Source organism: Lagenorhynchus albirostris, chromosome 11 (genome assembly GCF_949774975.1).
Source record: "Lagenorhynchus albirostris chromosome 11, mLagAlb1.1, whole genome shotgun sequence".
Lineage (NCBI taxonomy): Eukaryota > Metazoa > Chordata > Mammalia > Artiodactyla > Delphinidae > Lagenorhynchus > Lagenorhynchus albirostris.
Genome location: NC_083105.1, coordinates 89,045,053 through 89,071,155, shown reverse-complemented (window position 1 = coordinate 89,071,155; position 26,103 = coordinate 89,045,053). Strand labels below are relative to the sequence as shown.

The 26,103-nt window shown below is 39.1% G+C and overlaps 1 protein-coding gene and 1 pseudogene across 5 annotated transcripts in view; one reads left to right on the top strand and one right to left on the bottom strand.

The window, feature by feature from the left end:
- PLEKHA5 (pleckstrin homology domain containing A5) overlaps window positions 1-26,103 on the top strand; it is a 242,744-nt gene that overhangs the window by 169,080 nt on the left and 47,561 nt on the right. For 2 of the 5 annotated variants that reach the window (XM_060166763.1, XM_060166778.1), the window contains exons 10-14: window positions 209-676; window positions 5,743-6,208; window positions 10,090-10,173; window positions 13,003-13,122; window positions 13,950-14,003. In XM_060166763.1, the coding sequence (XP_060022746.1) occupies window positions 209-676; window positions 5,743-6,208; window positions 10,090-10,173; window positions 13,003-13,122; window positions 13,950-14,003 (1,192 nt within the window). Of the gene's footprint in view, window positions 1-208; window positions 677-5,742; window positions 6,209-10,089; window positions 10,174-11,968; window positions 12,047-13,002; window positions 13,123-13,949; window positions 14,004-26,103 lie in introns of those variants that run through there. The other 3 variants (XM_060166764.1, XM_060166766.1, XM_060166765.1) reach the window with 3 other exon arrangements.
- Window positions 8,787-9,046, bottom strand: LOC132529209 (ubiquitin-like protein 5; annotated as a pseudogene).

Genomic DNA, 26,103 nt, shown 5'->3' with positions numbered 1-26,103 from the left:
TTTTTCCTCTTTCTGTTTATACATTCTGGTGTCGTACTTGAGTTTTCATACTACAATACTGGGGATTTGTGCAGACTTCTCTGTGACCATTTCGGGGTTGTTTTTTGGTAAAGTCGAAGGTAATTTTATGTTTTTCCTAGATTGAATCCTAGAAATAACATGTGCATTACTTCATCTGATTTACTCTGGCTTTCTTCTCTGATTTCAGAGTGGATAAGATTACATCTGAGAATGCACCAACTAAAGAAATCAATAACTTTCCCAACCATAGAGTGCTAATTAAACCAGAGGTCCAAAATAACCAGAAAAACAAGGAAATGAGCAAAAATGAAGAAAAAAAGGCATTAGAAGCTGAAAGATATGGATTTCAGAAGGATGGCCAAGATAGACCTTTAACAAAAATTAGTAGTGTAAAATTGAATTCTCTGTCGTCTGAATATGAGAGCGGGTCAACGTGCCCGGGTCAGACTGGACACTACAGGCCAGTCAATGTGAATAGTTCAGAGAACAAAACGGTCAATGTTAGCCTGGCAGACCTTAGAGGTGGAAGTCACCCAAATACAGGGCCCTTACACACAGAGGCTGATCGAGTCATACAGAGAACGAATTCAATGCAACAGCTGGAACAGTGGATTAAAATCCAGAAGGGGAGAGGTCATGAAGAAGAAACCAGGGGGTAAGTGTCTTGTTATGTGTTGTGAACCCAGGTTTCTTTCCTGTTATGTTGGTGGGAGACTGATTTCTGAGATACCAATTCAAAGTATTGAGTTCAAATTGCGTTTGAGATATTACAGCTTCATTACTCATCTTTTTTTGATGGTAATCAGATATCAGTGTTTTTTCTCTGCCTCTCAGTGTTCTGTCACCCAACTTTACTAATAGCAAGGAGTCATCCTCCCTGGCCCAGCACAAGAGAAGGCATAGGCTGTGGGTACAGATCATGTTTGTTTGGGATGAGGAAAGTTGCAAGACCTAGCCTCACCCCTCTACATGCACACGTGCGTGCACGTGTACACACGCGCGTGCGCGCGCGCACAGACACACACACACACAGTGAGAACTTGTCTTCACTCTCCCCACCGCCCTGCTGTTTTCCACTAGTAGCTTCTGCAGCTTGATGTAATACAAAGCTCTCCTGAGACATGTAACGTGGAGACCAGAAAGGCTTAGGCTCTGTAGTTCTCAGTCTCATTCCTTGGCTTTCTTAAACTCATAATGCACATGGCTAAGTATTATATTTATTCATCTAAGCATTTATTCATTAATGTACACATTTGTTCTTTCATATACTTATAGTATAACTACTCTATGGTAATCATGGGGCCAGAAAGTGAAATACTGAAAAGATATAGTCCAGATTTCTCACAAAGGTTCTTAGTCCAGTAGAGGAGAAAGTTAAACAAACAGGTACAGTATATGGTGATAAATACAGTGATGGAAGAACAGGATGCTGTAAGAAGATGTTTCAGGGACAACCAACACAACCTAAGTGTTCAGGAAAACCTCTTTGGAGGAAGTGAAATATGAGGCAAGATATGAAGGATGGTATGCTTATCTTGGTTTACGTATGCAAAACTGATAGAGCTGGGAAAGGACTCCAAAGACATGAGTCTGGCTTAGGCGCAACTGCTGTGATGATGGATGGGAAGCGAGGTTGGAGAGAGAAACCAGAGGAGATGTATGCAGATTGGTGTTTCAGCAGTATCATCCCTGCTGCAGAATCTGGAGAATGAATTGGAGAAAGTTCAGAAACTATTGGCATGAGTGAAATGAGGAGAGGAAGGGGGGATGTATTCACGATATAATTGACAAGGCTAGTTGGGTGCTTGGATGTGCTTGATCGCAAACTGGTCTCACTCAAGTCTAATTTGAGCGGCTGGGGGAAATCAAGAATGACGCCCTGCTTTTTGGTCTGGTCATCAAGCGTTGTCCGGTGCCTTTCACTGCACAGAGAAGGTTTGGGAAGAGAGAAGGTAATGAGTGATTGGACAGGTTAGATCTGAGGTGCCTGCAGTCTGTATCTCCAGAGAGAGATCTGGGCTTGAATAAGATTTGGGGTGTCATCATTATATCAGATATGCTTAAAGGTAAGGATGAAAATCAGAAAGAACATTTACATTTAAAGGGGAAAAAAAGGATGGTGGGCCTGCAAAGGAGACCGAAAATAAGGGCTAGAGGAAACGGAGGAAAAGCAGGTGATTGTGGATGAGAAAAAATGTTGTGTTGTGTTGTGTTGTTAGGTGGGAAGCTGGTGATGCAAGATTTATAACGTACTTTAATGAACTAACATAGTAAAATTAACTGAAGACTTACTGTAACTCTTACCTCTCGATAGTAGGAAACCAGAAAACAATGAGTTACTAATGTTTTGGTTAAAAGGAGATGAACTTTTGTAATAGTGGAATGTCCTTCCGGTCTGGGTGGCTGTCTGCCAGTCTCTTCTCTCAGGAGTGCAGCTCAGCCAGGGCTGCAAAACCCGACTCCCTTGATTCAGTTGCTCACTTCCGTTTTCTTCTCCTCCACCCTTGGTGCTCACTTTTCTAATTTTCTCAAGGGACAAATTGTGAGAAACAGTTGCTGTTTCAAAACTAAAATTTGATTAGAAGAAAAGCCAGAGGTAGTTCTGGGCGGTGGGGGGGAAGAAAGGATGTTTGAAAGTACTTATAAAGGATGTTTGAAAGTACTTACTTATAAAGGTAATTGTTTTCAGGGAAGCAATAATAAAAATCCCAGCCAGAAGATTTGCTGCATCTCTACCCAGCAAATTAAATCTCACTTCTCAATAGAAGCACTTTTCCTCAAATAAAATCATACTTTCTTAAGGTTGAATGGGTATAGTTGAAGGGGTTCAGTATCTGGAAGTTAATTTTTTTTAATTGTTGAGCATTAGTTTAGTTGTTGAGTTTAGCATTAGTTGTTGAGTATTAGTTTTCAAGCACTTGTTAAAGCCCTTGGTTGAGTATAATTAACACACATAAAGGCTCTTTATTTTGACTGCAGACCTTCAGCAGCTTCTGAAGGCTAGTCTTAGGTTATTTTGAGCTAAAGTTTTCTCCACGTTGCTCCTCCAGCTTCAGCTTCACTGACTGGATTCCAGTTTGGATCACTGAAATAGATCATCTACATTATCATATGAACTTCATGCTTAAGAAACAGTTGCGAGGTTTTATAATGAAATATTTTTTATTGGTGGGAAGAAGCATGATAGTAATACATGGTATAATTGGTTTTGTGAAACTTTATGAAAGGCTGGCTTTTATTCCTAAAGTTCTGAGAGAAAGAATAGAGGTTTAATATGTAGTCATATAGTAGATGCCTGCATCTGTGAGCAGAGCCTGAAAGTTTCTTTGTGAGTAGCGGGCACCTTTCAGATGCCGGGAGCCTAAGCCATTGTTCCGCGTGGCAGAATCACAGGTCAGGGTTTTCATGGTGTTTGACAGGCAACTGCTGATGAATGGAGCACTAAACCTGATGAAGGCACTTACAAAGTTCGTTTCTTAAGCTTTCACTTAAAAGTAAATCACACTTTGCTTAATTTGAATTTCTTTGGGGAAAACCACTGAAGGAGAATGTAGTTTTTTTTTAAAAAGAGGTCTCAAAATGGTAGAAAGTATATGGGATAAAAATAAATATACTTGATGACAACCAGATTTTCCATTAAAATTCTCCAAAAGGAGTTTGAAAGATGGCAGAAGAGCCTTTTATACTTTGTGATCCCTAATTAGCCAAACTTGGTAGGAAAATAGCCTGTTAATGATCACATGATAAGTGTTCAACTTCAATATCCATCTCTGCCACAGGTTCCAGCTCACGTGTTATGAATGCTTGGGTTTCGTGTAATCAGATTTTCTGAACTGGAATTTAAACATTAGTCCACAGGCAGTTTTTCATGTATTTTAGATCGAAAATGTGTGTCCCCTCTTTATGTGATTATGTATGATCTTTTTACAGATTTCCAAATAGGGCATAAAGTTAATATTATTTATGTTCTCAGTATATGCTTCTATGATATAGTTCTATGCCTAATCCAGAGCTTCTTGCACAGCAAGGTCTCTATAATATTTCTTGAGTTTATGAATGGCCAAATAAACCAAGGTATATTGGGGTACGTTGCTTGAGTGCTAGGGCAGAATTTCTTGGATGGAATCATCTTCTCCCTGTCTGACACGCTTCCTAAGCATATAGCTGTGGGGTTGCCAGCTCTGGACTTTTTCCAGTTTCTGGCTTAACGGAGAAGGTAGGAATAGGAAGGGAGACCAAGCAGGGGAAAATTAGGAAATGTACGTGAAGAGAAAGCAGCAAAAAATTAAACTCTTTCTACTGCTTATATCAGAGCATTATTGGGTACTTGTCTCCCTCACTTCAGCCCAAAAGTCATCAGATGGTTGGCCCCTGTGTAGTGGTTCTTGGGATGGAGGTATGGGAGGGAGGGTGACGGGGATAAATTTTGAGCAAGCCTGTTTTAAATCAAGACATTGAAAAGCTGAGGGATGATCAGCGTGATGAAGGAAATTCAATTCAGGGGAATGGTTGAAGAAATTGGAAGTATTTCAAGTACAATATAAGACATGGGATTTTAGAATTGTAAGACCACTCTGTGATCAAATCATCTTCTAGATGAGAAAGCCGAATCCCAAAACGTTTCAGTTGGCCAGATATCAGTAGCATGTGAAGGACTCTAGCACTTTTAAGATTATGCCCTTCCTTATTTAGGGGTATCTTTTTATCTTTAAGTATATCATTGCAATAGAATAGTAAAGTTTTTTTAAAAATAATTTTCATACTTTTGGCACAAATTTTAAAACAGAAAGTTGATAACCCCAAGTATTAAAAGGAGTATGATCTCTCGGTCTTCGCCACACACACACTTGAACATTCTCTCAGTCCCAGAGGTGTAACTTTTCTAAGGTCTCCGCACTTAGTGCGAAAGCAAGAATGAAAGCTTGGCCCTCCTGGTTTTTGATCAACTGCTTTTTCCCACTTGACTAATAATGCAGTTCACTAATATTAAAACATTGTAAAATTCCGGAGATTTGCAGTTTTGTATCTGAAATATTATACTGGAAGTATTTTGTCTTTAAATAATTAAATTTTGAGCTTTGGCTTCAAGTCATTTTTATTTCTCAAATTAAGAAAAGTTATCAAGGGAAATTATTCCTTCAAGCCACAAATGTACTGATTGATGTACTTCTTCCCATAAACAGTCATGCTCTCAGAAGGCCATGGTACAGTAGAGCATCACCACCTGCAGTCCTTCATTTCCTGTCTTCACACTCTTAGGCACAACTCAAAACCTCTAGTGTTCCATCCACACGCAGAAACCCTATTTAACTATTCTGGTGAGATGTGTGAAGATGAGATTCTAGGAGTTTATTTATGTAAAAACAAATAAGATATGAGGACAGACTTGAGATGAGATCTTGAACATTCTTATTTCTGAAAAAAGTTTAATACTCTTCTTTCTTGCAATAAAACTGTACCTTGTGTGGAACTAATAGTCTTTTATGTGAGTGACATAGATGCTGTTCACTTAATATAATAAATCCATTGAATTGAATTTCATAAAAAGATTAAAATCTGTTCATTAATCACTTGTACCCTGTATAATACTTTGGTCTTTAAAAAAAATAAGTCCTAAGTATATATTTTACCTACCAAGAGGAAAAAAAAATTTTACTCTAATTTAGAATCTGGGAAACAACTCTCCTTCATTTTTACATTCCAATTGTTCTTTTATTTCAGAGTAATCTCTTACCAAACATTACCAAGAAATATGCCAAGCCACAGAACCCATATCGTGGCCCGCTACCCTGAAGGCTATAGAACACTCCCAAGAAACAGCAAGACCCGGCCGGAAAGTATCTGCAGCGTAACTCCTTCCGTTCACGACAAGACAGCTGGGCCTGCGGCCGAAGAGAAGCGGAGATCCATGAGAGATGACACCATGTGGCAGCTTTATGAGTGGCAGCAGCGTCAGTTTTATAACAAGCAGGGCACCCTCCCTCGCCATGGCACCCTGACCAGTCCTAAAACCATGGTTAATATTTCTGACCAGACAATGCACTCCATCCCCACATCACCGTCCCACGGCTCCATAGCTGCTTATCAGGGCTACTCCCCTCAGCGAACCTACAGATCAGAAGTGTCTTCACCAATTCAGAGGGGGGATGTGACGATAGACCGCAGGCACCGGGCCCATCACCCCAAGGTAAGACGTCTGTTCATCCAGGCTTCACTGCTCCTCCAAGGATGCTGCGTTTTACTTCTAGTGCACGTCTCTCTTTCTCTGAATGGGAGAGACAAGAACATGGGGAGGAGGTAGGCAAGGCCAGCTCTCTTTTTGTTTTAAAAATTAAGGAAGAGTATTCTGCAGTGTCAGAATCTCATGTAGAAAACCTAAGCTTGCAATGCTTCATCCCTCAGGAGCAGCTCTTTGGAACAGATGCATTATGTATTCTTCCCTGCTTGATAGCATGTCTCATCAGCTTTCTCTGTAGGGTAAGACCACACATATTTTGATTGGCCCTTCATACACTCAAATGCTACACCCACCCTCTTCTAGCATCCCTGCAGTCTTGTGTCAGGCCCTTCATGTTCTTTGCTAAGATAAAAGTGCTAACCTCAGGACTTTCCTGGTGGCGCAGTGGTTAAGAATCTGCCTGCCAGTGCAGGCGACCCAGGTTCCAGCCCTGGTCGAGGAAGATCCCACATGCTGCGGAGCAACTAAGCCCGTGCGCCACAGCTACTGAGCCTGCACTCTAGAGCCCGCAAGCCACACTGCTGAGACTGCGTGCTGCAACTACTGAAGCCCGTGCACCTAGAACCTGTGCTCTGCAACGAGAGAAGCCTGCGCACCGCAACGAATAGTAGCCCCCGCTTGCTGCAACTAGAGAAAAGCCCGCACGAACGAAGACCCAACACAGCCAAAAATGAAATAGATAAATTAATTAATTTTTTTTTTTAAAAAGTGCTAACCATATCTTCTAACCAGCGGAAGATATGGCATATTGAAATACTCCTCAGGTGCCCAATTGCATATTAAAGTAACAATGCTTACTGATATATGTACTTTTTTTTTGCTCAGCGGCCATGGCTCACGGGCCCAGCCGCTCTGCGGCATGTGGGATCTTCCCGGACCGGGGCACGAACCTGTGTCCCCTGCATTGGCAGGCGGACTCTCAATCACTGCACCACCAGGGAAGCCCACTTGTTTTTGGTCCATGCCTCGTGGCTTGTGGGATTTTAGTTCCCTGACCAGGGATCAAACCCATGCCCTCATCAGTGAAAACGAGGAGTCCTAACCACTGGACTGCCAGGGAATTCTCTACATATACTTTTTAAAAAATTAAGTTATAGAGATCATGCTTTAATTTGCACCTTAAGTTGGTATAAGCCTTGCTTAGTAGAGTTTTTGAAGTGAATTCGAGTGCTTTGCATCAATCAGCTCTTCATAATGCTGAAGCAGTTGTTTTGATCAGTCACCCTATGTGTGCAGCTGGGTCTCCAACGTCTGTCCTAAAGTGAAAAGGAATTTTCCTGTCACTTTCTTTTTAATTCTAAAGAACACCTTGCTTTATTCCATTTTGAAAAGCACCTTTTCTTATCCTTGCGATGGGCTGACTCCTTCAGTTACATCATTGCATAAAGCATTTGCTTGATTTTTCCATAAATAAGCATTAGATAGAAATTACTAAGTCAATCAGGAATTTTCTTCTGGAGGAAGCTTTCCTTTGTCTCACCAAAAAAAGCTCACTTTGAGCTCTGCTGTAGCAAAGGTCAATATTTTGTCACTTCGTACATCCAAAGACTAATAAAAATAGTAACAGTATTCAAGAGAAATCTGATCTAATACAAATTATCAATGCGTGGTTGATGAGTGTTTTCATGGCCAAAATTCATAATCTCTTACAACAGCAGGTATGAGATGCGTGTGTGCTCTCTAGCCAGTTTTCCCAGTCAACTAAAATCTCCTCCTCCCAAAAAACTTCTCCAACATTGCCAGTTTTTCTTTCAAACTGTCCTATCATCTTCCTTGATGTGATCAGTGGTTCTCAAAGTAGGGTTCATGGACCCTTAGGGAGTACCTGGGGGGGTACCTGAGGGTCCCCATGACCCTTTCAGGGAGCCTGTAAGTAAACTCAGAATTATTTTTATAATAATAATAAGGCATTATTCATTGTGTTACCATTTTCTAATAGTGCGAAAGCAACAGTGGGTAAAAGTACTAGCACCTTAGCCTAAGTCAAGGGAATGGTTCAGACTATACTAGTGGTCATTGTAATGCTTCACTGCCACAGACTTGCCTTAAAAATAAATCCCTTTGATGAAACAGTAAAAGATAATTTTATTCAATCTTGACTTTTCATTCCATAGCATTTTAATATTCTGTGTGATGAAATGGGAAATGTACTTAAAGCATTTCTCTTTGCATACCAAAGTGCTAATAGTTGTCTCAGGGAAAAACACTTGAATGGTTATTTGAGTTGCCAGCAGAACTAGTTCCCTTTTTGTTTTTGTTTTTGTTTTTCAGCCTCTAAGTTTTTATTAACATGGGTTTTCAAAAATAAGCATCCAGGGACTTCCCTGGTGGTGCAGTGGATATGACTATGCACTCCTAGTACAGGGGGCCTGGGTTCGATCCCTGTTCAGGGAACTAGATCCCACATGCATGCCACAACTAAGAGCCCGCCTGCCGCAACTAAGGAGCCTGCGAGCCTCAACTAAGACCCGGCACAACCAAGTAAATAAAATAAATATTTAAAAAAAAAAAAAAACAAGCATCCATACTAGTGTTGTGGGATGAGGGTGGGAGAAGAAATTCTGCTGTATTGGTAATAAAGCTCCAGGTTCATCCCGTCATGGATCTCATAGTCCCCCAGAGACACGTGGTCCTTAAAAATCATGTACCACTTCTTCAAAACAATCTTGTTCCAACGGGTGCCAGTTTGGGCTGCAGTCAGCTTCTAAGGTCCCCGATGGTGTCATCAGTATTGCATTTAACTCGGACCTTCGTCCCTAGATGGTCGTTGCAGACAACCTCGATCATCCTGGCTGGACCTCGAATCACCCAGAACCGTCTGATGCCACAACCTTCTCACTCTAGTGCAGAGCCCAGGCCTTTTTTTTTTCTTCTTTTTTTTTTTTTTTTTTTTTTTAAATGAAACACCATTTTTACTTGAAAGAACGAATGACAAACTATAGTTGTTCAGACTTGGTATTTGACAGACACTTCCTCAGAGTGAAACGTTAGCCTGTCACTTCAAGGAAAGCAACCCACAGTACCTGTCACCGACCACAACATTTGAGCTTTCAAGCAAAAATCAGAATTTTGGAAATCTTGCATCTGCCTCTGTGAGCTTGACAGCTCTCTGGTGCTTAAAGGTCAATGATGGTATTAACAGATAGGCGCTACTGATCTTGTAGACTAACAAGTGCCAGCATTTGGAACATCTGCGTAACCCACTGAGCCAGTGTTTTCCGCATGGCCAGTGTTTGATGTCTCAAAATCATGGATGGGTAAAAGATTCCTTTAAAGTGCAAATAGACCAATGAATGGATGTCAGTGTGACAGAGTACAAAAAGTTCATCGATACGGTTTCAGACACCACTTCGCAACTAACCTTTAAGAAAGTACCACTTTTTGACCTTTAGTGCAGTATCAAGGAACATCTGCAAATATCCAAAAAACCTATTCAAGTTCTCTTCCCTTTTCCAATTACATATATCGAAGGTGGCTTTTCTTCATGTACTTCCCCTAAAAGAGATGATCACAACAGCTCGAATACAGAGGCAGATATGAAAATCCAGCCAGACATTAAAGAGATTTGCAAAACTGTAAAATAATGCCACTCTTGTCACTAAAATCTCCTTTTTAAGGATGTAAAGGGCTCCTGAGACCAATAAGTTTGAGAACCACTGAGCCATACTGTATGGAATTACTCTGTTCATCAGTGTCTGTATTTTAGTCCTGAAGTTTTAGTATCTGTCTTCTTTCATAAGCACCAATAGCAATTTTAAATGGCATTTTATAATATAATTTTCATCACTGACATTGACCACAGAATTTATACTGTGCCTTCATCTTCCTAGCACGTGTATGTGCCTGACAGGAGGTCAATGCCAGCTGGCCTAACCTTACAGTCCGTTAGCCCCCAGAGCCTCCAAGGCAAAACGGTGAGTACGATATCTTTATTTACCATATCATGTTTTATTTATGTGCTACCCATGATAGCACACATCTGACATAGCTTTTAAGTTTGAGTTTTCAGAGAGGTGCCTCCCAGAGAAAAACCATTACTAGTTTTGTGGAACAGACGCTCGTCAGTAGGATTTGGAATCATGTCGCCATTTCAGTGTCTTCCTGATACCTTTCCCTGGACGTCTGACTGCCTAAATACAAGATTCTGTTTTCCAGAATCTTTATAACCTGGGAGGGTGTCTTTGCTTTATAACCTGGGAGGGTTTCTTTACTTCATTGAATGTTAATATCCTCTTCCTTAAAACGGAAGTTGGAGTAGTTCCTTAGGGAAACAAATCCAGCAAGCAACTCTGTGTCTATAGTCAAACCACCGGCCTGTCAAGTTTCTCCTGTGGATTTTTATATAGATTAACTACCTTAGAGCAGAAAAGAAACCGATTTACATATTTATGCAGAGAAAGAGAGACTGTTAGAAATACTAAGTTCAAGCAAGTACTTACCTTTATCATTTCATAGTCAGTGTTATTCCTGTTCACATTGGAAAGGAGTTATGTTACCAGGACACTATTACTCTTCAAATTAAAGAGAAAAGGTGACTTTTCATCACTTCATTTTATTTTAATGGCATTCTTTTATCAGGGGAAATATGCTTTCATACTAGTAGTAGTCTTAATTTCTGTAAAGATATGATTTGAGGACCATATAGTTGTTCATTACTTAAAATCCTCTTCCTGCAGTAATCGAAACAAGTTTATCTTCTATGTATTTTTCAAAGACTGTTTTATTTCATCTCTTACATGCTTAGATATGAGGCAGATTTCTTGGCTTTAAACTGCTTGTGGTTTACTTATTAAAGGCGATAGATATTGCTTGACTATAACTAAAAATTCTTAACTGTTGGAAATTTTAAACATTAGATCGTTGATCTGGCAAACAGACCTTAATCATAAGATAATGCTAAGTATCATATTATGAAAGTTTCTCTTCTACCTTGCTCCCTCTAGTGGATATTTAGGACAAAATTTATTTACCACGTCCTCCTTTTGGAGGAATCAATTGTGCCTCTCTTTATTTTGCCACAAATTTAAACATCTAGCAAACTTATTGTAGTCTTTCATGCTTTTGAAAATCTCTTTAACTCCATAAGTAATAAAGAGTTTTAAGGTTTCTTCTTTTAGTATTTCTGTCACATATCCCTCTGGGTCTTAGGCTATCTAATCCCTTACCCCACTCTCCTTTCTCTCTGGCAAGACCTCTAGAGCTTGATATGACGACATAAGATATGGACTGTCTCACAGTCATGAGGTCACAAGATGTGGTTGGCCTCAGAGCAAAAGCATCTCTTCTTTTCCTGTTAAGAAGTTTCTTCTTTAAGTCACACATGCACACACATTCTTTTGACTGTTAAGAAGCTATTGTCTCCTCTGTGTGGATACTCAGAGAATCCAATAGTAACTATGGTTTACTTCTGACATTTTTTCCTCTTGAAGGCAATAACCTTTAATGTAACTTCAAGTAACAGTTAAAATTGATTTATAACAGATACAGACTACTATACATAAAACAGATAAGTAACAAGGATTTACTGTATAACAGAGGAAACTATTCAATATCTTGTAATAACCTATATAGGAAAATAATCTAAAAAAAAATATATATATATGTAACTGAATCACTTTGCCATATACCTGCAACTAACATAAAAATCAACTATACTTCCATTTTCTAAAAAATGATTTGTGACCCTAAAAATTTTTTTTTTATGGAAAGTAAAGAGCAACAGCAAATGAACAGAACAGAAGAGAGCTAAGTGTAACGCTGTGCTGTCGGCAAAACAAGTCAATCTCGGAAACGCTTTTTGGCTCGGAAGTTTTAAGAGCACAGCTGTAGCTCTTAAGTGAACAGAGTCTCCTTGTGGTCTCTGTGCAGTTTTTAATCATAACAAAGCTCAGTCAAACACCGAATGATATTTTATGGCCTGTAAGACTGCCAATGACCATACTTTACTGCATTTCTAACGAAAAAAAATATATCGGATTGGCCTGTTAAGGAATTGTATCTACCTTTGAAAGTTTATTTCCCTCAGAGATCAGAGTAACCAATCAGGAACCAAAAGGTTCTCTGCTCTCCGCCAAGGGTGGAAGGAGGGTTTATGCGCACATGGAAACTTTCTGTGTGTAGTAAATACATTTTTTTCTTCCTTAAAAATAAAAACTGGTCTTTTGGTCAATATAAAATGTCCTGTGAAAACACTAACAGTGACATTTAAAAATATAACTGGGAAGCAGTTAATAGATCTCAGGTACTGACTGAGCTTAATGATGTGAAGATGTCATCCAAGTTTTACATGAATTTTAATTCTTTTTGTTTACCTTCTGTTCTCTAAGATAGAGTGTTGGGCATGCAGGTATTGTTCTATTGCTATAAAAGTCTTAGGTGTCATTTTTAAACATCTCATTAAAATGTATTTTAATAATAGCTCTCATGTACAAACCTTTATAATGGTGGGGGGTTTTTTGGCATTGCACTTCTTTATACTTAAGATTTAAATTTTCTCTCATGAGTTCTGAGAAAATGCCTTAATAGACTGTTGTTTTGCTGTATCTTACCAAGTAATACTGTTCCTTCTATTTCTCTAGATATCTATGCATTTATGTATGACCTATCATCATAGTGCCTAGGCACTATGTTTGATGTCAACCATAAGAGGATACTTGCCAAGAAATCTTGGTTTAATATCTGTCACTTAAGACCACAATTAATCTGTTTTCCACTGTTTGGATTCTTAAATTGTACTCCTTCAGCCAGAGGAGCTTACGCTGCTGCTTATAAAGCTGAGACGGCAGCAAGCGGAACTGAGTAGTATCCGGGAGCACACGTTAGCACAGCTCATGCAGCTAAAGCTCGAGGCGCACAGCCCAAAGGTCAGCTATGGAGAGATGTGTCTGTGTGTCTGCTCTTGTCACTCACGCTGAGCCATTCATTATTAAGCGGTTTGATCAGCGTCATTCCCGTGAGCATGAGCCCATCCCACCACTGCGGCGACGACATCGGGATCTCCTATTGACCCTTTGAGAATTCCCTTGGTTGTACGTTATTAAAGGAAAACGTGGGTCGGCTGCATTTCTTCGTAGCCTTCCACCCACCCACTCACCCACCAACTCTTGGTTGTGAGGGAGGAAATGCGTGCAGACTTCAGAATACTATTGTCATTCCTCAAACACTAACTTCCACCTCCGGGAAAACAGGTATTGAAGAGTCCCGTCGTTTCCCATAAAGTAATAAGTTGAGAAGTGATTAGCGTTTTAATAGTACTGCCTTTTAAATGTCAAAGATTAATTTCGTGTGTTCTTGATTTTTAAAATGAACACACGTAAACATTTCTCAAAGGGTTTAATAGCCTCTGGTTATATGAGAAACATCCAAAGAAGTAGTAACATATTGCAGAAAAGAATTAACATGTAAAGCTTCTAACCTTGAGTCTGCTAAAGCCATTTGAAGGATTTTTCTGCTTAATGTTTCAGCTTATATGCATGTCTACTTAATTTCTTACAAAACTAAGTGTAATTTATAATCATTGAATGCATCATCTGTGCCGTTTACAGGGGAGCATGTGTGTGGAAGTCGTTGTGTGCTGTGGTATAATATAGGTTGTGACAAACTACCTGTTTTCCCTGTTTCAAAATTGACCTTTTCATGAATTCCACACCCTCTTTCTCTGTCCGTTTGTACCTTGATTGATGCCTACTAGAATGAAATCCTTTCACATCACCTTCAAAGGAACACCATATATTTGGATCATCAGGTGGGCCTTGAAGAATTTTTCTTACTTCTCATACCTTATGTTTTAATGTTTTCAGTGTAGTACAATTTTCGGGCTACTCAGATATTTCAGTCGTTTTGCGTTAATAGTGTGACTTTTACAAGTGGCAGGCTAAGAGACCCCTCACCAGGGGAATTCAGGAATACCAGAATAAGCAGGTTAGAAAGGACAGTTGTGGAGATGAGGTGGGATACAAACGCCAGCTCTCTGGAAATTGAGAGCCTGGATTCTCTAGATTTCTTTTTTCTTATCCCAAGAATACTTGTACTTATTGGCTTGTATCAGCTTGGAGGTGACCTAATTAAAGAAATAGGCACCCAGCTGTGAATGCCTTGTTGCAGGCCAGGAGGAGGTGGGTGTGGTGCTCTCTGTATTCCCAAGGGGAGGTAAATGGGTAAATGTTGAAAAGTGAGTGGAAGTTGATGAACAAGGACTGACACTCCTAAATGTTGGCGTCTGTGAACTTCCCTGTTAATTTTAATTTGATGAGGATTTTTTATATGTTCTTAAACATAAAATTTCTTCTAGTGGATGCTTTCTTTTTGCATATAAATTAGGCTACAATTTTCTTTAGCTTGTTTTCAAAACATTCAAACTTGAATATTTTATCAAATGAAAGAGGTTACTGCGGAAAATGCTGTAAGACAGTATTTACACATTTATATTTGCCCTGTTTGAAACAAAATAATAATGTACTGCTTTAAATTAGTTATATTTAAAGAGGGATTTTGCATTAGGATGACCCTTGAAAGGATGTTCAATCATTTTTCTTTTAATTTTTAAAAGAAATATGCTTTTGTTAATTTGTAATTTATTTTCCCACAAAATGTTTTCATCATAGTTTTGCCTGTTGGAATGCTTTAGAAATCAGCATTTCATGAATCCAAACTCTAGTCTTCACTTCAGAGACTGGTGCTATTAAATTTAACCACACTGTACATTATACAATCTAATAAAGACATGTTTCCCAACAAAATAGTAAGATAAGCCTTCCCTCAAAATTCCACACTGCCAGAAAGCTTCTAAGATACATGGGGAATAACTTTCTTAAAAGCACCTCTGTCTATAAAGCTAGAGATCGTTCTGACAAATGATGGGATATTACAAAAATTAGGGTTAAAAACGACGATATGAATGTGACTCTGAAGTTATCTAGAATCTCTGGAAATAAACTTAGTGGTTTATTAATCTATTGTTAATTTACTGCTCACCTCAACAAATCAAAACTGGCATTGCAGACACACAGAACTTGAGCAGCTCTTGGGAAAGGACAGGTAAATATATCGAAAAGACCACCATTTGCTAAGATGATGCCTCTCCTCACCTCCCTTTCCCGGATTGAGCTGTTTCTTCCCTTGGCCTTAGTGGCCCAGATCCAGTTGAGGCTTCTGTTCCCGTCCTTTGCTCCCTTGGCAAGGTGACTTCTACAATCTCAACTTATAGGTTATAGGCGATGCGCTAAGGAGCGCCGCTCTAGAAAGTGGAAAAGGCAAGGAAATGGGATCTCCCCTAGAGCCTCTGAAGGGAGCGTGGCCCTGCCCACACTTTGGTTTTGGCCCATTGAGATGATTTCCGACTTCCAGCCTCCAGAAGTATAAGAGAATAAATGTGTGTTGTCTTTTAATTAATTAATTAAAATTAAAATCTCAACTTTGTATCGATCCTCTCTGTTCTGTCAACATGTCAGCAGAGCTTTTCCAGTAACTCACCTTTTTCTTATATTAGATCCCAAAATAGTTATATTATTCCACTTTTAAATTTTTGTGATAATGAGAAGAATTGTAGAATTTGATTGTTTAAATGATGATTTGCATTGAAATAAGACTATTTCTGATGGCAAAAATTGGACCATTTTTAGATAATAATTAGACAGTGCATAAAAAACATGGTGAGGGCTTTGCCCAGAAACTCAGATATGCCTAAATGTGTACATCCTTAAGGTTTCCTAAGGAAAAATCTCTCTTTAAATAAATCAAAAAATTTTATGATTTCAAATAATTGCATTTAATATAAATGAAATATTTACCTTTGAACTGTCCTGTATTTTACATCAGTAGTAAGGTTATTAAGTTATATGGAAAGAATTCTTGGTAATGTTGAATTTTAATGAAATTTTTCACTCAGCTCAAACATTTCCAGCTTTTAATCTTGTTACTGCCAGTAGCCGATTCTAGGTGACCAGGTGTATTTTTATGGGCATTATTGGTTGCCTGGGTTTATAAACTGATTCACGAGTTTTATATAATTATAAATTTGAAAGTAGATTTTAAAACCTGAAAGTCAGAGGCTCTGGTCACATTTTACAGAACTGTATATCATACCAAGAGAACAGGTACTAACTGATACTCTTCCGACACTTATTCTGCTTGCTCAAATAAATCATCAGAATAACCTAAGGCCAACATTTAATTGATTTAAATTCTCTTAATCCCTATCACTATTCATGAAAAATAGAACCAAAGGGTAGTCTCTGAGTTACTTCAGAGGTAAATTCATTTCTGCTATTATAACAAATAAAAAATAAAAATGCCTTGTCTGAAATTCTGAAGATTTACATATTATACAGTCAGTCGAAAACCCTTGTCTTCTGGTGCCATATCACCATCATGAGGACAAGTCATGTACTGAAGTGTTTTTAAAAATAACAAAAGCTATACTAATTATGTGGTATAATTTTCTTCTGCTTTTTGTTTTATTCTGAAGTACGCTATTATAGTTTATGTTTTTATAGCCCAGTTAGTAGACTGTTCAATGTCTACATTTCTTAAGACGAGCCTAGGTTTGTCATTTTTATGAATTTTAAGATAAAGCCCCAAAGTATAACCTGTGAAAGTATAATAATCCTAACTGGGTACTTTATGAATCTCATCCAGGTTCTATTTCGAAAATGAATAAATACATAATATATCAGTAACTCATTTTCTTCTCATTTAACTTAGTCATCACTGAACGTTAGAGAAGCTTTTGGGTACCGTTTAAGTGAAACTTGGAAATTTCATCCTACAGTATACCTCTGGAATGGATTTGACATTGTCTTTTCCCTCGTTCATTCCTCTACTACCAGAATATAGGAGAGAGGAGAAAGGCCATAAGTGCAATCTTGCAGTGACCCTGTACTTGCCAGGAAGTTGGAGTAAATTCAAGATTATCAGCAGTTGTAAGGGCATCCCCTCCTGAAGAATGGAGTGTCCTGTTGCCGTTCTTTGACAGTGAGGGAAAAGAGACTGTCTTGATATATTTTCTTTTTTTCTCAGAACAGGGCAGATTGAGCATGAGTCTTAGAGCTATATGACCCTGCTGAACATGTATTTGATGACTAGGAGTTCCTAATATTTCGTGGAGCCACGTGCATATCATCTGTTTGAAGCCAGCGTAACAGGTCCCCATAGAAGCAGACTGTTATCAACCTCCTGCTGTTCAGCTGGGGCATATATATCCCCTTCAGCAGGTCTAACATGGCGAGTAGGGACTTCATTTTCTTACTCTTGTCCCTTACGAGGATTTCCTCCGGTATCTAGTTCTCGGCTCCTGTAGTCTGAACCAGGACTGGTTGTACTGAGCAAAGGAATGAAGCTGGGATCGTAGAAACTAGAGCAGGGGCTGAGGAGAGGGAACTAGGCAAGGCCTCTGTGGGTGAAGAGGTAGAGCAGGGGCTGGAGCTTCTTCGATCAGTCGTAAAGGGAGGATTTATAGGATTGGGGAGATGAGGCCATGTTCCCATCCCTTCATCCATCTTCTTCCCTCCATTTGTTTCTTTCTTCCTCACTTGCTTTTTCTTTCTTACTCTGTTAGTGATTGAAGAGCAGTTATGAGGGAATTTCTGCCCGCTTTCCATGTAGGCCATGGTAACAGAAAATGAGACGCTTAAGAACTGAGATGAAGAAATGTGTAGGGGGCTCCCCTGGTGGCGCAGTGGTTGAGAGTCCGCCAGCCAATGCAGGGGACACGGGTTCGTGCCCCGGTCCACGTGTTGCAGAGCGGCTGGGCCCGTGAGCCATGGCCGCTGAGCCTGCACATCTGGAGCCTGTGCTCTGCAACGGGAGAGGCCACAGCAGCGAGAGGCCCGCGTACTGCAAAAAAAAAAAAAAAAATTATGACATTCTGCCTCTACCCCTGTCCCTTCAAGAATCACTGTCGTTAACTGCATCAGAAACAGCTGCATGAGAACGGGAAAGGAAGGGAAATCCCTCAGTCAGTCACACCTGTGTTGGGGATGGCCAAAAGTTCTTTGTGAAAAGAATATGACTCTGCTACGGATAATTTTATGAAATTCATTTGCCCCTACCCATCTGGAGCCATCTCCCCCCGCCCCAGCATGGAGCATACCTAAGTCATTTCTGAATCTAGCATCCAATGGTATATTCTTTAACACCAGATGGCTAAAGGACCTTATCCTCAAATTTTCATGGAAAAGCTGGAAGTTTCTCATAACAAACCAGTTTGCCATAGTACAAGAAAGGAAAAATACAGCTCAAGCATACCTGTGGTGTTCTTTGTTGCATGAAAATGTTGAAGGTTAGCAAGTCAGTAGCTCAATCCTTCTTTTATCAGCACATTTTTTTAAAGTATGAGCAAACGCTTGAGAGAAGAGTCATTTTTGATCATACTAACCTCTAAAACATCTTGAAGAGTAAGCTGAAGTTTCTAATTTGCAAAAGTTTTGTAGTAGCATTCAGGTTTTATAATGTAATTCTTTTATAAAAATTAATATTTTATGAGCCGTGCGCTAAAACTACTAGTGACTTTTGGAAGAAGTCTGATATTCTATTAATATTACTGGTTGCTGTGGACATTGCTCATCAGCATGCTTTCTGTATCCTTTCAAGAAACCACAATGTAGAAACAGGAACTCTGACCACTTTTAAACATACTTATGCCAAAGGAAATGCAAAAAGGAACAGTTAACTGGGTGTATGTAATTGGTACTGAAACCATTCAAGGTAAAAATCTCAGTACTTTCTTGCCTTTTGTTCTTTGTGTTCATGAAAGACAGCTTCCCTATAAGGGAAGAAATGCTAACAAGATGATTGAAAAGATTCTTGATGGCTTTCATTGTTGTCCATTCAGCAACCTCATTCTATTGAGCTATTAAGCAAGATCCCATTTTCTCTAATATTTGAAGGGGTCCTAGAGCTTCTATTTTTAGGGATGACTGAGAGCTACAGGAGCTAATGTTTCTAGGGGATATAGAAAAGGCATTTGAAAAAAGCAAACTGGAAAATTGAAAGAATATTATTGAACACTTACTGACCCAAACTAGTTACATAGTGTAGAATATCTGTATTTTCTTTTGCTGTGCTATTCAGAGCATTCCTCTCTCTCTCTCTCTCTCTCTCTCTCTCTGTCTCTCTCTCTGTCTCTCTCTCTCTGTCTCTCATACACCATTCCTCCTTTCTTCTTTTTCTGTCTCTCCCTTCCTCTGTATATTTGATCATAGAAGTGGGAGAGGGAGATGACACTGAGAAAATTCTTAATCAGGATGTGACATCATAATGGCAGAATATAAATAAATGGACAGTGGGTAGATTAGAATTTAGAAAGTGGAAAGATTTAATACATGTGTGTCAGTACTCTGATCTCTCAGCCTATCGGATGCTTAACCATTATTATATGGTTCTCCTGTTTCTTACCAGTGACTCATCAGGCCCTTCTTGATATCTGTTTTCACCCCTCTCAACCCTAACTGGGGAAGTGCCCTGTTTCTTGGTGTTCTCTCATCTGAACATTCATCTACTCATTATTTTACTTCTCTCTGTTACTTTTCATCTCTAGCCCCTGGGTTTCTCCCAGAAAGCAGAGCCTGTGATGTGGGCTTCCTTGATGTGGGCTTGTTTGCAGGAAGTTTATTTTGGGAAGTGATTCCAAGGTACAGGAGTAAAGAGAGTGAGACTATATACTATCAACTACCATAGGCAACTGGGGCCTCATCTGATACTTGTTAACAAATAGAAACCCAGCTGAACTAGAGAAGAGTACTCACTCCCGTCTTCCACTGACCAAGGGTTGTCCCTTGAGACTAACTCTCTAGCACACTGAGGTTATGCATACATGAGCACCCAGTGGGTTCCCATACACCCAGCAAGACCTGAAACCGAAGATGGGGAGAGGGGCACAAAAGGCATCTAAAACACCACTCTCTGCAGTTTCCGTTACGTAGTTATAGTTGCTCACAGAGATCTCCATTTGGAAGTTCTGCCTTCAGTACATCTCCAGAATGTCCAAAATTAAGGTTGTTATCTGATCCCTCAATTCCCTGACCAAAAAACTGAAAGCAGAAGTGGTTCAAAATATTGGTCACCTTTAACCCCATTGATGTAACAGACATTTATTGAGCACATCATCCTTGGGGAAGAGCTTGATGGACTTCGAGAAGGATTAGGACCTTTCTTTAGCTGTTTGCTTAGACCTAGAACATAAAGTGGGAAAAGAGGAAAGTCTCCTCCAGCTATGGCTCGGACAGCCTCTCACAGCCTGGTGGATGAAAAGAAAAACAACTGGCAGGCTACTTGGAAGGACCCCCAATGTGATGGTCCTTGACACCCTGCCTGCTGTTCCACCACTTTGAGTGTGGAGATTCTACAAATTTATAAAAATGGCAGAATTAAGTCATCCAGCCTCCTGGAGTTGTATTACGTTCTCCTAATATTTCATGTGCCCAACACCAACTCCTGTTAATGCTAACGATACCTTGAAACTGGAGTTAAAAGTACTTTCAAAACACTTTTACTGAAAACAGGAAAATCATGCGATTCTGTAGAACCATCCGAACAGGTTTTACTTTAGCTGGTACATAATATCTGCATGGTGTTTAGTCAGGATCATAGAAGCCACCAAAACACCTTCCACGTACTAGCTCCTTGTTATACCATTTAGTCAACAAATCCTGGCAGTACTCAAAGCACCTGCCTCATTGTCTTTCAGCTAACTCAGGAAACTTCAAACTCCAGGTTCCCTACAAAATAAAGTCTCTTTTTGGTTTGTCACTCACGCCCTCGTTTCATCACCACCAGCCCCTACCAGCCTGTGAAACACTTCCTCCCCCATAAACCCTTTTCTGCAGCCAGCGCCCCATCGTTTCTCAGATACTACAGAAGCACCCCCATTCTCTGCAATGTGCACCTGCCCAGCGTCTGTCCATCCTAATAGCATAAGTATCACTTCACAGTTTTCAAAGTGCTGTTATATACCGTGTCCCATCTGCTTCTAATACTTGCCTCTGCAGCATGTGGCCAGTTACTTTTATCCCCAGTCACGTTGAATGACTTGTCCAAAATCACAAAGCTAGGATGAATACCTTGTATTAGTGAATTTTCTTTCTTTTTTAAATCTATTCTTCCTTCAAAATCAGGAGTTGTTCTTGTACCTATAGAATAGTTCTATTTCAGATTGCTGATCTTTGTTACCTGAAGAATACCAGCTCTTGGTTATATAACTGGTTATTCTCCTATCTAACAAGACGGGAAAATGAAAACAAAATTTCCCCACCCCTCCGAAAATGCATAATATTTCTACAGTTCCACAGTTTATTTACAAAAGCAGATATTTTAATAAGCCAATTATTGTGGCTTTTGTTTGCTTCTGTCTTATTTGAATGTATTTTTTCAGAAAGTTCATTCAGCAGAGATTTATGGAGCTCAGTGTCAGGCAGGATGTTAGAGCTTGCAAAGTGGAATTGTAAATGATTTTCAAAGCTCAGGAAGGAAACAAAGTTGAGCATAAATGCCAAAGTCATTTCTGGGATTAACCTAAGGATGTGATTATGTAGTTAAAACATAAGCTGATAAATCTTTGAATTAATGGTAGGAATTCTGCTACTCAGTGCCAATTTTAACTCAGTAAGAATACAATTGCTATTAATAAAACCCAGATCCTGTATCTAGAAGATATTTTACTTTTGATTTAAAGCTCAAATGTATTTTTCTAGTAGATTTACCCATTGACCAGAACAAATACTTTTTTTTAGCTAACAGAGATGTAAGATTTTCACTTTCGGAATGTTTTGTCCCTTTAAAATAGTATTGTTTTATGGTATCGTTTCACAAAATGCTTGCAAAGAAGAGAAATATGTGACCATTTCAAACACAATATTTATTTATTTCCACCATAAAGCATTTTTACAAAATGTATTTTGAGCTTTTTTAATATTTTCAGTTGCCTGTGGATGCCAGGAATAAAGATGGTGGCATCAGATAATACATTACTTAAAGTTAAAGGAACAATTTAAAAAAAAAAAAAACAGTCCTTAATAAGGAAAACAGGTTTAAGCCACTGAAGTAAAAATCAGATCTATAAAATGTATCCTGTAGCCAAAAGGATTTTAATTTTATTTTAAATTCTTGAGACTCGTAGGTGAAAAAGGATGAAACTGACGGTAAGTAAATTATATATGTAAATTATTTGGAAAGACATTAGCCTAGACCTTAAAAGTTTCCTTCAAAATATACCACAGGTATATACCTCAAGATGGTGGCTTAAAAAAGTCAGCAATTTAAATAAGGTTGTGTGTAGACATTGCCCTCCTTTTGTTCTGCTGGATTAGGGGTGTTTTCATATTTCTCAATAAATGGACCTTATTCCTGAAGCCAGTACTTAACAGCATCAGTCAGTCTAGAAATGCTCTTTTTTTTTTTCCTTCTTTTCTTTCAAGGAAATGTCGGATACATTTGACTTCTGTGTTAGTGTCGCAATTTGTTTTTTCTTTCTTTGTTTTTAATCTGTGTTTCTCCCTTGAAGAAAAAGAGGATATGTTGTATGGTCTAGCTACATCATTTAAAGTACCACTGATTTTTCTGAATACATACAATAGTAATACTTTCCCAGAGTTTTACATTTAGAAACCATACATAGCATAGAAGAGTTTGTTCTGATTGCTTTAAAATTTCCAAAGAAATAGACCTCCATACTTTGCCCCATCGGCTATAAAGAGACTTATTTACATTCTTCTATTTAAAAAGTCACTTCAGATTTTCCTGCTTCCTGTTAAACAATGCGTGGTTTCTATAGGTAGTCATACCCTTCAATCTCAGGTTCTCGGACTTTCAGAAGTGCCTGGAATGAGAGTGGAAGGCATTTACATTGTCATTATCCAAATGACCTGTTTACAAAGGCCCCTGCATTCCTCACAGCTTCACCCTGGGCATGTCAAATTCTCTAGCCTTTTATTTTTGCCACACATCTTAGAAGTTTATTGATCTAGACACAGGAGGACATTCTTGAGAGATGGATTCTTCAGTGATTAGGCTATCAGGGTTTTTGGCTATTGTTAAGACAGATTCCCAACTTAAAAATTCTTTTTCTAAGGTGTCTTTAAGAACTCAGGAAAAATCCATTTTCCATTTGAATGGAAAATGACAGCACAGAGATGGGTTATCAGTGAAGGACAAAAGCTCTGTAGGGCGGATAGAAATCATCCTGACTTCTTGCACCCGCCCCCAAAAGAGGGAGGAAGCTGTTACTGCAGAATTCAGACTCGAGGAAACTCATTTACTCGACAGAGCTTGGGCAGATGTTTTCCCTTATGGGAATGAGATCCAAATCTAGGGGGAAATTATACTTACTTTACTGGTCTAGAATTTCTAGACTTACAATCCAGTATAATAGCCACTAGCCATATGTGGCTACTTAAGTTAGTTACACTTTTATAAAAATAAGATTCATTTTCTCTGTCACACGGGCCACATTTCAGGGGCTGAGGAGTCATTGGTGTGGCATGTTGGACTACACTAATGGCGAACATTTCCATCATCAGAGAAAGTTCTGTTGGACAATGCTATTCTAGATGAATCATTATGTAAACTTTTCAAAGAGCAGTTAAGGGACTTCCCTGGCAGTCCAGTGGTTAGGACTCTGCGCTTCCACTGCAGGAGGCTCGGGTTTGATCCCTGGTCGGGGAGCTAGGATCCCGCATGCCGCGCGGCCAAATAAATAAATAGCAATTAAGCCACTACTTAACCACTTCTTAAACCGAAAGGGAGATTGGGAAATTAATCCTCCCAAGGATAAATTATATGAATGATTGTCCTGGCTTTGCTCACTGCTAGTCTTTCTTCTTCCCCCTAAAAATTATTCTGGAGCATTTATCTCATGACTTACAACATCCTGTTCCTTCTGCATCCCTAGCTGGTCCAATTTCTGTAGAGACAGAGACTTTGAAGCGGATATTAGAAGTTGCCACTGGCAACTGGAAATTGGATTCGTAATAATACCCCGCCCCCCCACCCCGTGATTCTGCTGAGTCCACTAATATTATTAATGAGATTCAGTTGATTTTTTAAGGGGGTTAAGTCTCTTAATGCTGTATTTCATACAAAGACAAGACTATTTTAGTCTACATCCAATATACTTGTGTTTAGATCATTAGTTTGAAATTTTTCATCTTTTGATAGTTGCACAGGTATCCTGACCAACATTTAGTACCAACTCATCAAGACGTTGAAGAATTCCTTATTGGTGATGGTTGAATTGGTCCTCAATGACGTAAATTAGTGCCAGGGTAGGACCATTGTTCTCAAGCCTGATTTCCTGTCATACCTACCGGCGGATCTTTAGAAAGACAAAAACAAAGTACAATTCTCAAGGCTGTCTGCCCCCCAGCCCCCAGTGAGAGTTGCCAGAGCCCACTCTGTTTTGAAAACTCCACAGGTGATTTATTTTTTCTCCTCAGTCAGGTTTGAGAACTACTGAGATAAATAATGACAAGGAAAACCAAAGAAAGAGGAGATGTCTGGGGGTTTTTTTGAAACATAAAACACTATCTTAGTGCTTTCTAACCTTTTTCCTACATGGCCCACATAGAAAAGTGACAGTAGGTGTGCACACCTTGACAGAAACTTGAGGCCGTGCTGTTGGGAGCGTGTTAGGCACTCTGAGGACTGAGGTGGTCCCCAACTTCAGACACCTGGAACCCTTTCCCAGCATGCAGGTGTCAGTTGGGAGGTTCCACTCAAGATCCTGCCAGCTGTGACACGGTTGCATAGAATTGTGTTGAGTAAGTTTTTTGGTGATGGGTTTTTAAATCAAGATATTTCTAACAGTAACATCAAAGGATGCTCTATTCATACTAGCCCAACATACCTCAAACCTCAGGAGGAGGCTGGAGTTAAGTATCTCATTTTCTAGGTGGTTTTTGTAAACATTTGGACTTACAAATTTCAAGTAAAAATATGTCTTTGTTGTAAACAGAAATATATTGGCATTGCCTAACTGTATTTCCAAGATATTTCCACTTAAGTTTTCTTATTTATTGCTGAAGTTAGTTATGAAAATAGTGTCATCCCCAATTCATACATTCTCATTTTTATTATTATAAAATAGTGGGCCTTTTATAATAGCTTTATAATTTAGCAATTAATTGGAAACTAAACCTGTATTACCGTTTAGTTCAAAGAAGGAATTAAAGCAGGAAGCGAAGCATTTAACTCATTTTCAAGTAAATTATTAAACATCCCCCAAGTACTAATTAGTCTTTCTCTTGCTCTGATTCCTTAAAACAAAAATACATTAGCTATTAGCAGCAGTGCCTTAATGCTGCCTAGGATTCTTGTAGTAGTCAAACCAGAAGAGAATTGCTGGATAGTCCTTTTTTTTAAGAACTGAGCATGAAATTCTAAGGTGCTCATGGAGCATCACGTATTTGGTGGGGGGGAGGGGGGAGTCATATTTTACTGCTTTAATTCAAAAGCTGTTGTATAAAGTTTACTAGCAAAAGCCAGATAGCATGTGTTGTTTCAGTGTAAATTTCAGAGATGATCAGTTTCTAAGTTTTAAAATACAGATATTTCATGAAACAAATGAACCTGTCTACGAAACAGACTTACAGACATAGAGAACAGACTTGTGATTGCCAAGGGGGAGGAGGGTGGGAGAGGGATGGAATGGGAGTTTAGGGTTAGCAGATGCAAACTGTTACATATAGGATGGATAAACAACAAGGTTCCACTGTATAGCACAGGGAACTATATTCAATATCCTGTGATAAACCATAATGGAAAAGAATATAAAAAGAATGTATATGTATAACTGAATCACTTTGCTAAACAGCAGAAACTAACACAACATTGCAAATCAACTATACTTCAATAAG